Raw genomic sequence first — 16364 nt, 5'->3', positions numbered from 1 at the left:
ACCCGGACCACGGCACGGCTCCGCCGGTTAATCACACCCTTTTCCCCGCCAGTTATTCCTTTGGTGCATTTTGCTGCACTTCTGTTTTACAAACAAGGGCCAATTAGGCGAATGACAGCTTAGAGGCCGGGAGCCAAAGAGGAGACGAGCAGGGGAGATGGGGGGCCGAGAATGACCGAGAAGAGAAAAGTAGATTGAAATTGGGAACAAAAAAGACCTGAACAGAGATGACATAGGGGAGGGAAAGGACTGTAGGAGGAGGAGACCTGAGGAATAGGGATGAATAGGGATGAATGGGTATGGGTGGAGGGGGACACGGTGGCGCAGCGGGTTAGACTGGGTCCTGCTCTCCGGTGGGTCTCGGGTTCGAGCCCCACTTGGGGTGCCTTGTGTCAGACTGGCATCCTGTCCTGGGTGTGTCCCCTCCCCCTCCAGTCTCACGCCCCGTGTTGCCAGGTTATGCTCTGGCTCCCCACGACCCCAAATGGGACAAGTGGTTCAGAAAGTGTGTGTGTGTGTGTGTGTGTGTGTGTGTGTGTGTGTGTGTGTGTGTGTGTGTGTGTGTGTGGAAATGTACAGGACACTGAAGGGGCCAAATGTCTGTAGGAAACTGGAGCTGGAGACAGTAAGACAGACCCTGTAGTACGCTCTTCCCTACCCGGTGAAGCCCCCCGTTGCCCTACCGAAGAGTTAGATCCCATAACACGGTCACACAGGTCCTTTAAATGGCACCTCAGCCTGCATATGCCATGAGGTGCAGCAACGTGCACCTCGCAGACAAGCAAAAAAAAAAAAAAAAAGGAAAAAAAAAAAGAAAAACACACACACACGAAGAAAGCATGGTTATTAAAACTGCATGAACCGCTGAACTCCCCCCGACATCCCAGCACACAGACGTATCGACACAATTGCAAACCCGCTCATTACGCCGCATGCAAAATTGATGGCCCGTCTAAATGGAGGGAAAAGGCGAGCGACGCAGGTCCCGAGCGCCAGGGGCAGAACGGGCACAGCGAATGCTCTTCCGAAAGGCTGGCTGAACCCTGCGGGGCAGGTCCTTAACGCCCACCGGCAGCGGCACGGGGGATGCGAGGGAGGTGGAGAGGCTTTGAGAACAAGTAACCGCGCGCATAAACTGTTTAACAGAGCATCCGCAGTGGGAGTCCTTCAAAGGCACTGCAGAGTGCCTAGTTCCCAATAGCCCCCAGTGCTGTCAAACCTTCGAACCGGCAGCAGAACCACTGCGATGTGAAACACATGCGTGGCCTGCACAGGTGAGGACCACACCTCACCTGTGCGGGCCACGCATGTGTTATTGTATTAAATTATGAGGTTTGAATCCACATCCTGCTGCAGCAACGTGGACCAAGGTCCTTACCCTGAACGAATACAGTAAAAAAATCCTCAGCTGCATAAAAGGGTAAATACTATATTATAATAGAAGCTTAGAATACAAACCTCACGTTGTAAGTTCGTTTGAAATGAGCATGAGCTAAATAAAGGCCCAGGTGGATGTGTGCGACAAAGGGTAGGATATGTTCGATCCCTGTACGGCAGCTTTTCTACACCTCCACTAGATGAAAGCCGCTCTCAGCCAAAGCGGAACCCAGACTCCCAGTGGTCTGTCTGCTCACGCAAAGCCTTGTGTCACACTTACACGCTCGCAGTCTGTCGCATCTCTTCCTCCACCGCCTGCCTGCTCTGACAGGAGTCGACAGTGAATGGAAGTGCCCCACGGCATGTGGGAGATCAGCGCTAACGCAGTCTTGGGGAACTCTGGCTGGAGAGGGCTCCTGAAAAACCACACAAGCAGATCTAGAGTCCACCATCTACAGGTAAAAAGAGGACCTGTAAAACTAAGCCTTCCGAGCAAGTTTCTCCGCTTCTCGGCTGACGGATGATACGAAGGGGTGGGCGTAAAGGCCACGTGTGCGTTGCTACACCACTAGAGTAAACCGGCAGCATTCGCACCCTCCCTGGGGACGAGCGTGTGGAGGATGGAGAATCACTTGGAGTCGTGGAATTGGAAGCAGTTATTGGGTTACTGGAGTTGGTAAAAATGTACCGACTCCGACTAAATGTACCGGATGTGTCGGCATGTAAGTAGATCTGGCGTATAAGTCGACCCTCAAAAATTAGACATATATTCGCCGGATCGGTCGACCCCCAAAATAACGTGCAACTTTTGGAAAGTGCCGTGGAGTCGGAAGCAGTTATTGAGTTACTGGAGTCGGAGTCGAAGGTTTTTTTGTACCGACTCCGACTAAATGTACCGGATGTGTTGGCATGTAAGTAGATCTGGGGTATAAGTCGACCCTCAAAAATTAGATCTATATTCGCCAGATCGGTCGACTCCCAAAATAACGTGCAACTTTTGGAAAGTGCTGTGGAGTCGGAAGCAGTTATTGAGTTACTGGAGTCAGAGTCGAAGGTTTTTTTGTACCGACTCCGACTAAATGTACCGGATGTGTTGGCATGTAAGTAGATCTGGGGTATAAGTCGACCCTCAAAAATTAGACTGCCACGCCCACGCCGCCGGAGCAAGAAGTCACACCTGGGGCTCGGCATAAGCAGACATATAAAAGGCTGAGTCAGAACAAGAACTAACGCGGAACCTTGTTCAGCCTTGCGACTCGCCAACTCCTTACTCAGCCTTAGCGTCTTCCTTACTTTCAGGTCCTTTTCCCAGCTCCCTTGTACTACTCCTTTGTCCTCCACGACTCTTCTTGACCATCGACCTCTTGCCTGTTTTTCGACCTCGTCTTTTGGCTTCCCTGCTCAACGATGTACGCACCTCGGAGACCTTTGCCTGTCCCGTGACTACGAGTTTTGGATTTCCATAATAAAAGCCCCGTTTACTCCGCATTTGGGTCCGACCACTCCCTTCCGGAACCAACCATGGCATAGACCTATATTTGCCGGATCAGTAAACCCCTAAAATAATGTGCAACTTTTGGGAAGCGCTGTGGAGTCGGAAGCAGTTATTGAGTTATTGGAGTCGAAGGTTTTGTGTACCGACTCCACAGCCCTGGAATCACTCTTCCTCTTCTCACCTGCGAGGATCTGAGAACCACGGCCGAAGGTCCCTCCTGGGATCCGAGGCCGAACGAGCGGCCCAAACACACCTCCTCCTATTAGGGCTAGTCCTCGGGGGGGTGTAGAGTTGCGGAGGGCAGAGAAAGGGTAACGCATGAAGCCGTTGACAAACCCCTCCGGCACAACTCCCCAGCTACGGTCAAAGACAGCTCTACATATTCCTGGGGCTATCTGACCGCGAGGGCGGCCATGTGAGCGACTGGATGAGGCTTAGGATCGGAGTCCTGGGTTGGGGAGCAGCCACACAGCAGCACTGACTGAACCGTGGCTCATACAATACGATGCGCAGACATCTGAACCAGAGAGACCCACATTTTCACAGGCTTTATTCGTGTTTCCGCAAACTGTGCCAGAAAACCGGGGAAAAAAAAAGAAAAAATCTGCATCTGACATTTCATTGCTGTTCACCACTTTACCCCACCCCCTTCTATGAACACTCAGTGAGGCAACAGGCCTACGATCATCTGCAATCAGGAAACAAGACAGAAACAGCCCAGGTCTAATGGCCAGGTTAACGGGGACACCGCAAAAACAAAAATCATGCATCGGTGCAGTAACGATGCAATAAGGGCCATCGTCGAGGAAGCTCCTTCCCCCGTCATTAAGCGATTAAAATCTTCGGGCCCCAGACCGCAGGTGGCAAAGAAACTCTCGATGGCGTCTGTCTGCTCAAAACTGCTATGTATGTTATCGGGTTCTCGGGAAACTTCACCAGAAAAATAAGTGTCGTGCCAGAGGGGATTAAAAAAAAAAAATTGGCTGGGGATTATTAAAGCAGAGTGTGTTGGGGGGGGGTGGGGTGGAAAAAAGAGCCTCTGTCGCTGGTGTTCTCCAAAGCTCCTGGGATAGAAAGAAAAGGGGGACGATGAGCTCAGACGAGAAAGTGGGCGAACACTTTGATCAGCGAGACGACAGCGTGCGTGCGCCTATCTGCCTGCTCCCTTTCGTTACCGGTTTTCACAACGATGCCTCGAGATCCTATTAAACAACGCTCAACACGTTCAAAAGGATGGGCTGACCCACATCTGAAAGGATACTTCGGGTACCCGGCGCTTCGCCGCAAGCCATCGATTATCCTCAGGTTTGAGCAGGTGGTAATGAGTTAATTATTGAGCAGCGTGCCAGATCAGGGGTCACTGGCCACGTTCAACATCTCCCAGCTGTGGAGGGGGGTCTTTAACGCTGAGAATATGAGTGTGACCATCAAAGGTCTCCTTCCTCCAGTTTAATACCTGCTTAATTGGACCCTCCTACTTGACCTCCTGGGTCAGCGTGAGCAGGGAGTACGTGACCAGGTGTCCGTGAACAATGAGTAATGCGATTCGGTGAGCCACGATGGCTCCTGCTCACTCTCTCTAAAAGCCAGTTTCCTTCTGAGGTGCAGAAGAATGCTTGTGTCCGGGGAAACTGGAACAGTTCCCAAAACCGGATCAGGAACCCCCCCCCCCCACCCCATAGTCCCCAAGGAAGAGTAGGCTGGAGCTCAGCAGAGTGAGTTTTTTCAGCTTTTCCAAATATGCTGCGTGTTCTTTCATTCATGGACAGCAACCTCTTGACCTAATGCAGAGACAAGGTGGTAAAAGCTTATCCCAGAAGCACTGGGTGTTCAGCTAGATATTGAACACCCTGGTTGGGAAACCAGTCCATCACAGACATCCATCCAGTTTCAATAAGCTTTCCCTGAACAAGATCGAAGTGAACCGCAGCCTAGTCCAGAAGCAATGGGCGCAAGGCTGAGGGGGGTAAATCATGGGTGGGATGCCAGTTCATCGCAGGGTAGCTATAAACACGCACACACCCCCATCCATTTACCTACTAAGGGCAACTCAGCATCACCGATTCACCTGAACTGTCTCTCTTTGGACACTGCAGACATGCGAAACAGAAACGATTAATCGAGACTTTCATAAAGAACAATTCCATTTCAGCATTTCATGGTTTTGTGCACCATTAGAAGATATCATAGGATCCCAGAGTAATTGCGGACACCCGGCACACGTAGTTCCGATTGTCTTCTCTCAATAAAACATTATAGAGATGTTTAAGTCGACACAGCAGATCTACTACTCCCTCAAATGTTTAATATTCTGATTGCCTTGAATCCTTCGAGCTGTGAAAAGGAGCAGAATAACAGTGTAGACTACAGCAAAAAACCTCAGAGTGAATTGGAGAAAAACACCATTAAGTGGTTGCAATCCACAGGCCGGGAATAAAACGGGCCACAAAAAGAAAGAGTTAACAACAAGTAACAGTTAAGGGGAGCATCCTGCTCCTTTAAAAACAGAGGTACAATCTATATTATAATCAAGTTTATTGAACTGTAAGGAAAAACTGATCTGAAATTGTTGAAATTGCTCTCCATGCTTCACATATTCAGGTTATATTTATTTCCAAAGGGATGGGCACAGGCTGTAATTGGGGCTCGCCGACAGCCTTTTCTCCGGCGTGCGGCACCCCGTCGCACTGGGCAGACAGGAATTAAAACTGTCCATCACCTTGACCGACGCACTGACAAAGTGGGCCCCGCAGTCTTTGGCGGTATGTGACTGAACATCCCCCACTTTCCTCTCTTTTAAATAATTACCCAAGCACTGTATGGTACAAGGGATGCTTCCCCCCACCCCCACGTGCAGTTAATGAGAAAAACCCAGTTGCCTCAAGGAGAAGATACACATCATCTTAGCTGGGGTTGCAGATGAGGCTTTGTCTTTCAATTATGTCAATTAAATTGAAAGCGATCAGACTACTGGAAATTCTCTCTTTTTTGAAGGCGATAAGTCTTAATTTTAGTCTTTCAATTAAATTCTTCCAGTGTGGTAAAACTGGTGGCTTTTTTTTTTTTTTAATTCATCAGCACACTGGTTGTTCTGCTGTGATTTTCCCCATCATTCCGTCAGCATGCGATTTCCAACATCTCTGCCCCTTCTTTCCCCACATCTGACTTTATACACACATCCACAAAAAACACACACGTAGCCCATGTACACATGTACAAAGAGCACTAGGATAAGGCTCTTGGTACAGCTACAATGTGCCATCCAAAAAAACCCATTCAATTAGGCATAAGCGCCACCTTGTCTGAATACAAGATTATTTATAGAATAAAGGTAAAGAAAACCATGGCAGGAAGCTGGGTGTGCAGTTGTTTGCACCAGCATGATTTCTGCTGTTATTAAATGTCAGAACCGACTTTACTCCGGTACATCTTTATGAAATATATCCACAGACATCGCAGCTGATTCCTTTGTTCTGGGATACAACCTTACTGGAGTGGTGCTCATTCTGTTACTCAAAGATCTTTTTCAAAATGTTTGGTTTGTTCCCATCTGTAATTGTTAAACCATAGCCCAAATTCTGATTTGACAGTTGATTACTCCTACACTGTTGGAAAGGAAATGGTCCATTGCAGAAACTCCATCTACTAACATTTGGCTTGCATGATAATTCTAATTAGTTATGGATGATTTGATTGCCTTAAATTCAGGGCTACATGGACATCCTATTGTAACCTTCTGCCCTTCTGCTGTATTTACTTGGGCGTGGAGGTATTTGTGTTTTCTGTATACGGACATAATTATGACCCAACTGTCTTTTTTAAAAAAAAACACAATCTGCTGCATTCATATCATCTGTCTACTAGCTTCAATTTGGTCTCAATACTCACCCCTTTCCTGATCTCTTAAGTGCATGTTAAACATGTAATTGTTTAATAATTTTTTTTGACTATGCAGCTATTCATATCATGTCTACTGGTTTATATGGTGGACTGTGACAAATTAACTGTACTCTAGAATCCTGTGGCTGCATCCAAATCTCCCCTTCTGTTGACATGATGCACTTTTTGTATTGTGATGTACGTCTTCGGAGAAAAGCGTCTGCTAAATGAATAAATACAACCATATTTATTCATTTGGCGAAAAGCGTCTGCTAAATGAATAAATACAACCATATTTATTCATTTGGCAGACGCTTTTCTCCAGAGCGATGTACATCTCAGAGAAAATACAATTTGTGGATTACATCAGGAGAAAGACGCATAATTGCAGACGTGCGACTCTGAAGTACAGTTTGTTACTTTCACCATATGCACTGATGTAGCTGCATAAAACTTTACCAGAATGTCAACAATTCCTAATCACCTTTCTACTAGGTTTTTTTTTTTTTTTTTTTTTTAATGCGATACATATAAACATTTACGTTACATTACAGGAGCAGCTGTGTAAAGGTTTATTCGAGCGTGATCTTAAAGTTACGGTGCATGAACATTTACACCTTACATGAACTTCAGAGATGATGTTACTATTAACATGTATGTTAATATTAATACTGTCACGTCCACAACACAAGCCACAACACCTGACTCTGCACTTGCTCCTCAGTAATCGCTCACCCTCTAAAGACCCTCTCCAGCTCCCGTACCGTTGTGGAATCTCGTTTGGGACAACCGCCCTTCCTTGCGTTACTACACGCTCTTGCTCTGTTCAGGATCTCCGGTTTTTTTGACTCCTTGCTTTGTTCTCCGACCACGTCCATGGATTCTCGCTCCTGTCCCCTTCGCCTGTTCCTGGTTTTGAGAACTTGCCTCTTCCCTCAACTTCAGACGAACAACGCTGCGCTTGGGTTCAGCCGTCCCGGCTCCCCATGTTCCGCGCGACAAATATATACATGTATAAATACAAATATGAATGTAAATCCATATTAACGTAAACCAATCAATGTTGATCGCAAATTTTTGTGAAAAAGTAAAGACAAAAGCTCCAGCCTAAACCGGACCCCAGAAGCCAGGGGTGAGAGTTTTCTCACCATCGGGAGGACAGCTGAGGGTCTTGCAATGCAACACAGATACCAAAGACATCAAAGACACACGGTACACAATGATTTAGCCGCACAGCGTGGTTTTGCGCAGATGCTCTTTTCGGAATGAGGGGCAACACCTGGACTGCTTACGCTAAATGGAATCGCTTTCTGCGGCTCTCCAGCCAAGAATGGCTTGCCACTCAATGGCTCTTACCCGCAGCAGGGAGACCACTTTTACAGCTGTTTGACAAAGTCGACTTCAAAGGGTAAAACCTTTCCTGCTGTCTTAGGTGTGAGGGAAGTGAGCTCGGGGGCTTGGATCTCCAACAAGGACTCTTGGAGACGGAGGAGAGACAGGTGAGTGAGTCGGGAGCCCTTTGATCTGCGGCACGACGGCAGAATAGGAAACGGTAGAAAAATAAAAGAAAAAAAGATGAATGAGAACAAGCGAATTCAGCCTTCAGAAAGGAGTGGGAGAAAATAAACCAAGAAGACAAAACAGGTCTACGGTGCTGCGGTTCTCCCCTGGGCTGTCTGATGGCTTCTTTCAGGGCTAATGCTTAAAATAATAGCGCTGAGCTCTCGCTAACAAGACGGTCCGGACTCCGGCGGCAACAGCATCGCGGCGATAAGACGAACAAACCCCGTCGTTCATTCAACAAACAAATCTCTCTGCACACGAGTCTCCTGCTTTATCGCCATACCGGGATTTACCCTCTCACCCCACAGTGGGAGCACAAGTACCAAATGTGGAGACGCCACTGTCAACGAAGTACTTCGACAAGCCAGTCAACTGAAATCAACCAAATTAAAAGGAATACGAGAAATTAACAAACAACGTGTGCGATTTCAGTAACTGAGAAGCAAGAGCTTCACTAATGTGGGTCAAAGAAGTAGTTGGTAGGGCTCTGTGGCCAAGATAGCAGCCAAGCCAAAATTCGCTCCATCTAAGGAGACTAAAAGCAATTCTATGCCGAGGGTTGATTTCCTTTATATGGGTAACAACAACATACTTAGCTACATTCCAAAGGCTCTAGGGGTCGGGATGTCAATTAGCTTCCTAACTTCACACTTCAAGTTCAAGTTGTTTTATTCTCATTCCTCTCTGTAGCTCGTATTCAGTGGAACGAAATGTCTTTTCTCCCGAGACCATGGAGCAACACAGAACAGAGTTCAAAACAAAAAATAAATACGCAGGACATGGGCTGTAAACTGTAGACTGTTTGTAGTGTATGGAGTCATGCTGGGTTTGCTGTTTGACTGCATCAGGTGAGCGTTGGGAGGCTGCAGGGTGTTGAGTAATCTGACTGCCTCAGGGAAGAAACTGTTGCGGAGTCTGCTGGTGGTGGCACGGATGCTCCTGTATCTCCTGCCAGATGGCAACAGGGTGAAGAGTCCACGAGAGGGGTCGACCACTATGCTGGTGGCTTTGCAGATGCAACGGTTGTTTTATGAGGTGTCGATGGTGGGTAGAGGGATTCCGATGATCTTTTCAGCTGTTCTCACAATTCGCTGTAGGGTCTTGCGGTCGGAGGCTATGAAGTCCCCTTAATGACATGGTGAGACAGCTGGTCAGGATGCTCTCCATCATCCCAATGTAGAAGATGGAGAAGATGGGAGGGGGGAGTTTGGCTCTCTTTAGCCTCCATAGGAACTGGAGGTGCTGCTGGGCCTTCTTGGCTATGCAGGTAGTGTTCGGAGTCCAGGAGAGGTCCTCCGTCATGCGCACACCAAGAAACTTGGAGCTTTTGACTCTCTCCACAGTGGTTCCGTTGATGTGTGGAGGTGAGTGGTCTACTTGGGTCCTCCTGAAGTCGACAATTATCTCTTTAGTCTTGTCAACATTTAGTGATAGATTGTTGTCTTTACACCTTTCTGCGAGCTGGTTCATTTCCTCCCTGTCTGCTGACTCATCATTGTTACTGATGAGGCCCACAACTGTAGTGTCGTCAGCAGACTTGATGATATGATTTGAACTGTACTTTGCAGCACAGTCATGAGTCAGCAGGGTAAACAGCAGTGGACCGAGCACACAGCCCTGGGGAGCGCCGGTGTTCAGTGTGGTGGTGCTGGAGGTGGAGTTGCCGATCCTGACAGACTGAGGTCTCCCAGCCAAAAAGTCCAGGATCCAGTTGCAGAGGGAGGCAGTCAGACCCAGCAGGCTCAGCTTAGTTATCAATTTCTGAGGGATGATTATGTTGAATGCTGAATAGCCTATGAACAGTATCCTTACATAGTTGTCCTTTTGTCCAGATGGGTCAGAGAAAGGTAAATTTATCTACCTATACTTGAACTCATCCGAAGAGCGCTCTGCATTGCTTTCAAGGTGGGCACATTTACATTTTTAAAAAATTATTTATGTGGGAGACACTTCTCCAGAGCAACTTCCAATGAACTCTATGCAGTGTTATCAGCCCAAAGACCTTATTCACCGCGGTGACTTACACTGCTAGATACACTACTTACACTGGGTCACGCATTCATACATCAGTGGAACACACACACTCTCTCTGTCACTCACACACTCTGGGGGAACCTGAACAGCATGTTTTTGGACTGTGGGAGGAAACCAGAGCACCCGGAGGAATCCCACGCAGACACGGGGAGAACATGCAAACTCCACACGGACTGAGCAGGGATCGAACCCACGTCCTTTCGCATCACCCAGGTGCTGTGAGACAGCAGCGCTAGTGTGGAGCAACACCTGGACTGCGCATCCAGGGCACGGCTGTACCTTGGAAGACAGCTGCGTTCTGGATAATGAGCAGCTTGAGCTGGGCACTGGCCACCTGCAGGCTGGACTCCAGGTTCTGTCGGGCCGCCACCTGGTACCGCTCCTCCATCTTGCGCGAGCAGCAGGTCAGGCCTTTGCTGGGGCACACCTGTAGGTCCGCACCTGTCCAGCAGGGAAAGAAAGTGATTTTGATGCAGGGATTACAGCAGCTACAATGTGCAAGAAACAAAGATGCAAAGGATTTCTCCGCACTGCACTACTGAATTTAAGTAATGAACGTACAGATGAGTGACCCAGTGTAAGCAGTGCATCTAGCAGTGTAAATTACCTTGGTGAAGAAGGTGCGTGGGCTGGAAACACTACACAGAGTTCATTGGAAGTCGCTTCGGAGAAAAGCGTCTGCCAAACAAACAACTGCAAGTATTTACTAACACAAAGAGACAGACTATCTTGTTCCTGAACCGCTCTCAAGTGCGAAAAGCATGCGAGTCTATGTATCAACCAGGGACACTCTGATGTTCCTTTCAAAGAGCACTGTCATAGCAGAGGGATGCTTCCTCTTATTGAGGTTTCTTCTCCTGCCTTTTTCTGGGACCCAGTTACATTAGGAATGCACCGGCCCTCCAAGACCAGCAATTTTCACTTGCACCGAATTGGCGGGGCAAAGCGCCCTCGGACAAAACGGCCGCGTTTGTGCGATCTGCGGCACGTATAGGATCGTTACTTATCGCCAGAAGAACATATTTCAAAGATGGCAGAGCGTGGGGAAAAGGGAGAGTTACGACGCTTCCCCGCGTTGCCTCAAGCTAATCCTCTCCTAACCAAGCAAATTCTGGTCAAGCAAAGGCTCGTATTGCAGCGAACGCTCTTATTCTGGCGAAGCAGAGGGAAGGCCGCACATGGGCTGCATTAAAATCAGAAAATGATGAGATGCGCCTCCAACCACGCCGTCCTCCTTGCCAGTTCCTTTACGGGAGACGAGGTTGGCTCACGGAGCGCGCTGGGCAGTACAGCAGGCTGCTAATGGATTTATTCAACCCCTGAGTCACTACCAATTACATAACGGCTTAAAATTAATTTAAAATCACTCTAGCAAAGCATGTAGTGTACGTTACTACTGGCGATCGTATATACATACCCGAGAACTCATTTATAAGCAGCATTTTGACCGAACACTTCGCTTTATTTTCTGGCCCTCATACCGATTTGCACAAAATACATTTATCCCAGCGCCAACACAGCAGCGTACATATTCAAAGCAGCACTTAAGAGATTAATTTGTGCTCTGCCTGCCGAACAGCGAGCGTCTACCGGCGGCGGAAACGGAAGGCCGGCGAGCATAAGGGCAGTCGAGCAAAATGGAACGATGAACGTTGCGGAGAAATAAAAACGGGTCTGAATCCGCAAGCCCTAACAGCTAATCCTCTTGCTAACAGCATGACTCTCTGCAAAAAAATCCTTGAAAATGTCTCATGGGTATTATGACATTACAATAGACCAAATTGATTTCAATTATCGGTGCTGCATGCATTTATTTCAATACATTTAAGGGTACATGATGTCCTTATCTAGGCTCATCCGCTGAAAGTGTCACATTTGAAGGAAAAAAAAAAATTTAATTTAAGCCACCGAATACACGTTGGGATAAATAAGCATAAAAGATAATGGAAGAGAATGGAATTATAGCATTAGCAACACTTTTAAGTTGGACATTAATGTTATGACGGCTCACACTGGCGTTTTACGGAGGGGTGGAGATGGTAAAGTGGGAAATGATAGTTTTGAAACATTAATTTAATAGGAATTAATAGCAGAACAAACTATAATGCGATTATGATTTTTACACTTGTCTCGCACAGCTTGTTCGAACGGGACTAAAGATGAATATGTATGAGCTTAGCACAAACCCATGGGTCACGCTTCAGGTTGCGGACGGAAAATTGTTGGTGGAGAAGATCGCGCTCGTCTCCCACTTTCTTGCGAGTAGCTTTAAGCTCTTTATTTCACAAACCATGAATGGCAGAGAGGTCTCGTCGCAAAGGATGGATTAGGGGGAAGTGCTACCGCAGTGGAAATGACTCCCACGGCAGCTCCCCGCGCCGGTTCCGTTACAGAAGGAATACGTCACGCCGAGCTTTGTCCTTTCGCTCCGTAATTTAGTGGAAAACACCGTTGCGCTAAAAGCAACGGCCCTTCATTAGTCAGAAATTAAACAGCTTTTACTCTTCTTCGTACTCGGAGGTTAAAAGCACGCAAAACGGAACAAATCATTTTTATGGAAAATGGATGGCTAAAATAAAAGTGCCTCATAAATGATCCAGACTCTTTCAAGACGACGACTTCACCGGGTGCTGATAAATTCCACAGCTGCTCGCCGCGAACGTATCGGACGCCCATCATCTCTCTATGCCAGGAGCAGAGGACTTTGTAGGTCAGAACAGGATAGGGGGAACTTGCGGTTATTAGCTACCATTTATATGACACCTGTGTCCAAGGTAGCTCACAATGTGACGCTAAGCCACATACAAATATTTGCCTATTTATACAGCCGGATAATTCATAGCGGAGCAATTCAGTGCAATTGCCCTGATCTGAAGAGTACTACGAGGTGGCGGAACTTGAACCCGAGGCTGATGATGTGATGAGTGAAAGGCAAGTCTAAACATTAGTAGGAAGTGTACTTTGAATTTTGAATTTTTCCCAGGCAACCGATATGCGGAGCGATACTCTTATACGATCCTGAGCAGTGGCGGTGATTCGCATCACCCAGTCTGTCACGCAGAGGCGTGTATTAAATGCATTTTTGGCTTACGATGAGTTTCGGGGAACATAACCCCATTGTAAAGCGGGGTCCACCTGTACGCAGAACCTGTGTCTTTACTGCAGTCAGCGCACGTCACCATCTCAGCGAAGTCACTGCGACGGGTACACCACGGTGTCAGTAATAACCCAACAGCAGAAGTCAGCTGAGGAAATAGAAGTGCAAGATTTGAAAGTCATAGTGAAACCCTGCGGTGCAAAAAAAATCCCCCGGTGGGACAACACTGGGAGGGGGCGCGGTGGGTTTGGCCAGGTCCTGCTCTCTGGCGGGTCTGGGGTTCGAATCCCTCTTGGGGTGCCTTGTGATGGACTGGCGCCCCGTCCTGGGTGTGTCCGCTTCCCCTCCAGCCTTGTGCCCTGCGTTGCCAGTTTAGGCTCCGGTTTGCCGCGACCCTGTTTGGGACAAGCGGTTTCACTCAGTGTGTGTGTGTGTGTGTGTGTGTGTGTGTGAGAGAGAGTGAGAGATGACGACACTGGGCACAGTGTCATTCAACAGCCTCCAATTTGCCAGTCAGGTCTGTTCACACAGGTGAGCCCATCTCCCACTGCCCTTGATGAGGCTGTTTGTCGTTGGTGCAGACACCATGTCTACAGAGCCAAAAATCCCAAAGGAGCAACAAAGTTCACTGTCAGATGTAAAAATACACAAACGCAGTAAGTCTTGCAAAACACTGGCACAGACATAAAACAGCATGAAGGATTTTGTGAGCCCCTACTCTCATGTGAATATACAGGATCACTGCAAAGAGAATTAGAAACTCAATGATTTGTCACGATAGCATCCAAAGGCAAACATACAGATTCATATGCAAAATAAATAAGCACTGCAAAATTGAGGGGGAGGGGGGGGTTTGCTGGTGCCAAGCAAATTAAGATGCTGATTACAAATTGAGAAACACGGGAATTTCTTAAGAGCACAAGGAGGTAGCAGATGAACTGTTATCCTCGGCAATATCGCCAAATTGCGCATCTAGCTCATAAAACAGATAAATGTTTTCATAAGGTCTGAACCTAGCAGTGAAAATTGTTTCGGACAAATTGCTTTTGTCACTTTTCACTAGCAAAAACTCTTTACATAATTTCAGATACAATCAGATTCCATCTCTTTTGAATGATTTCACGTAAGACGAAGAAAGAGAATTAGCTCAATTTCGCAAAATGCATCCTTTTGAAAATTAAACCAGTTTTTTTTAAGTATCTCTTGCCCCTGCTTCTGTGGCCCATGACACCATGGGACCTTGTTAGGGGGTTCGGGGGCATTGTGGTGAACCAGATGAGTTACACAGGTGACTAGTCGCCACCTGTGTGTCCAGTGTGTATGGATACTTTGTTCATAAGGCACTAATTATAGGGTCAGGAACCCCTAACCTTGCATGGTTTAGTCACAGCTGGGCCCCTGCAGCTGTTTCCCTGAAACAGGAAAATGACTTGAAAGGTTTTCATAGATATCCAGCTGCTTAAATTAATCATGTGTAAAATTGTGAATTATGTTAATCACCTTTAATTATAGTAGAAAGGCAGGGAACAGCATTGTCTGTCATTTCAATTATATGTTTTTTTTTTTTTATAAAAACTTGAGAAGGTCTACCAAAAAAAAAAAAAAAAAAAAAAAACTATTAAATCAAGTAGCAAGGACCAGGTAGTATTGTGGTTACAGCTGCTGGACCCAGGTTCACGTTCCACTTTCTGCTGTAGTGTCCTTGGCCAAAATACCCTAAACTTCCTCAGTAAAAATTACCTACATTTATAAATGGATCAATAATAGTAAGTGGGGTGATAGAAGAGACTTGGCAGACAAGTGTCAGCTAAATGGACAAAATATAAATGCCTACAGAATAGTAAAAATATAGACATTTATAAATTAATACCACCTATGGTTTAAGAAACCAACCAACTTAAAAAAAACAAAAAAAAAAAACAAAAAAAAAAAACACCAAACAATATGTATCATTGTGTTTGAAGCTATTCCACTCCTCAGTTTCTTTTACTCAGAACTTTTGCCCAAAGTTCTGTGTTCAGCTGCACATAGGAATCATCTGTATAGGACATTGCCGATCCCATCATGCGTGTTAGTGTTTGCATCCTTTGAGATGCACCCTTACCAGGGAACTTATGGTCTATTCATACATGTATCACGTGGTCACTTTGACACACGGCACCACACAAAGTAGCACGAAGCCCATAAAGAAGAGAGGAAAACCCTCCTGTGGGGAGCATCTTGTTCATTCTCCATACAGTAACATCCATGTTAAAGTCCTTTACATTCACATGTAGGCCTTCCAAAGACAACATCTCACCTGGACTTTGAAGACAAAGCCTTAGTTGGATTCTAAGCGTGCTTTACCCCTAAAAACACAGATTTTTGGGGCCTTGTACTTGAAGAGTATTAAAAAAAACTTAAGATCAGTCAAGATCAAACCATTTGTTTTAATGCAACATTAAATCACTTTCAAAACCAGATATGATAATGCAAAATAATTTATCCATTTAGCACTCTTCAAAGTGATGTACAAATCGCAAGTAAACAAAGCCACATTTCACAACAAAGAGCTTTAAATACAGACATGCAATTATCGAAGCAGTTCATCCCGTGTCACTTTTTTCCAGCACACATCTCGCACACAGCTGCCGAAAGAACAGAGTCTCAGGGGATATACAAAGGTGATGGTGACAGATTGCGTGATGCAAATTAATGTAGCAGTTAGAAGTTCAGGAGAGAAGCGGGTCTGGAAGATGTTTTGAGATCCTTCTTGAATGCCGAAAAGGATTCAGCTGCTCCGAGGGAAAGAGGGAGCTCATTCCACCAGATCAAAGCCAAAACCGAGCAGCTGCAGACGTCAGATTCTGGACCTTCCATAAGTGGGACCATCAAGGTGCCATAGAATTAGAAGCATAGACCTCTTTACTGAGATATAAG

The 16364-nt window shown here is 46.6% G+C and overlaps 1 protein-coding gene across 1 annotated transcript in view; it reads right to left on the bottom strand.

The window, feature by feature from the left end:
* Nucleotides 1-16364, bottom strand: part of LOC108928903 (glypican-3-like) — an 80018-nt gene that overhangs the window by 57547 nt on the left and 6107 nt on the right. The window contains exon 2 of the mRNA XM_029257759.1: nt 10628-10789. Coding sequence (XP_029113592.1) covers nt 10628-10789 — 162 coding nt within the window. The remainder of the gene's footprint in view (nt 1-10627; nt 10790-16364) is intronic.

The sequence above is a fragment of the Scleropages formosus genome, chromosome 14 (assembly GCF_900964775.1).
Source record: "Scleropages formosus chromosome 14, fSclFor1.1, whole genome shotgun sequence".
Lineage (NCBI taxonomy): Eukaryota > Metazoa > Chordata > Actinopteri > Osteoglossiformes > Osteoglossidae > Scleropages > Scleropages formosus.
The sequence above is the reverse complement of the archived record's forward strand: the minus strand, read 5'-3'. Positions and strand labels throughout refer to the sequence as shown.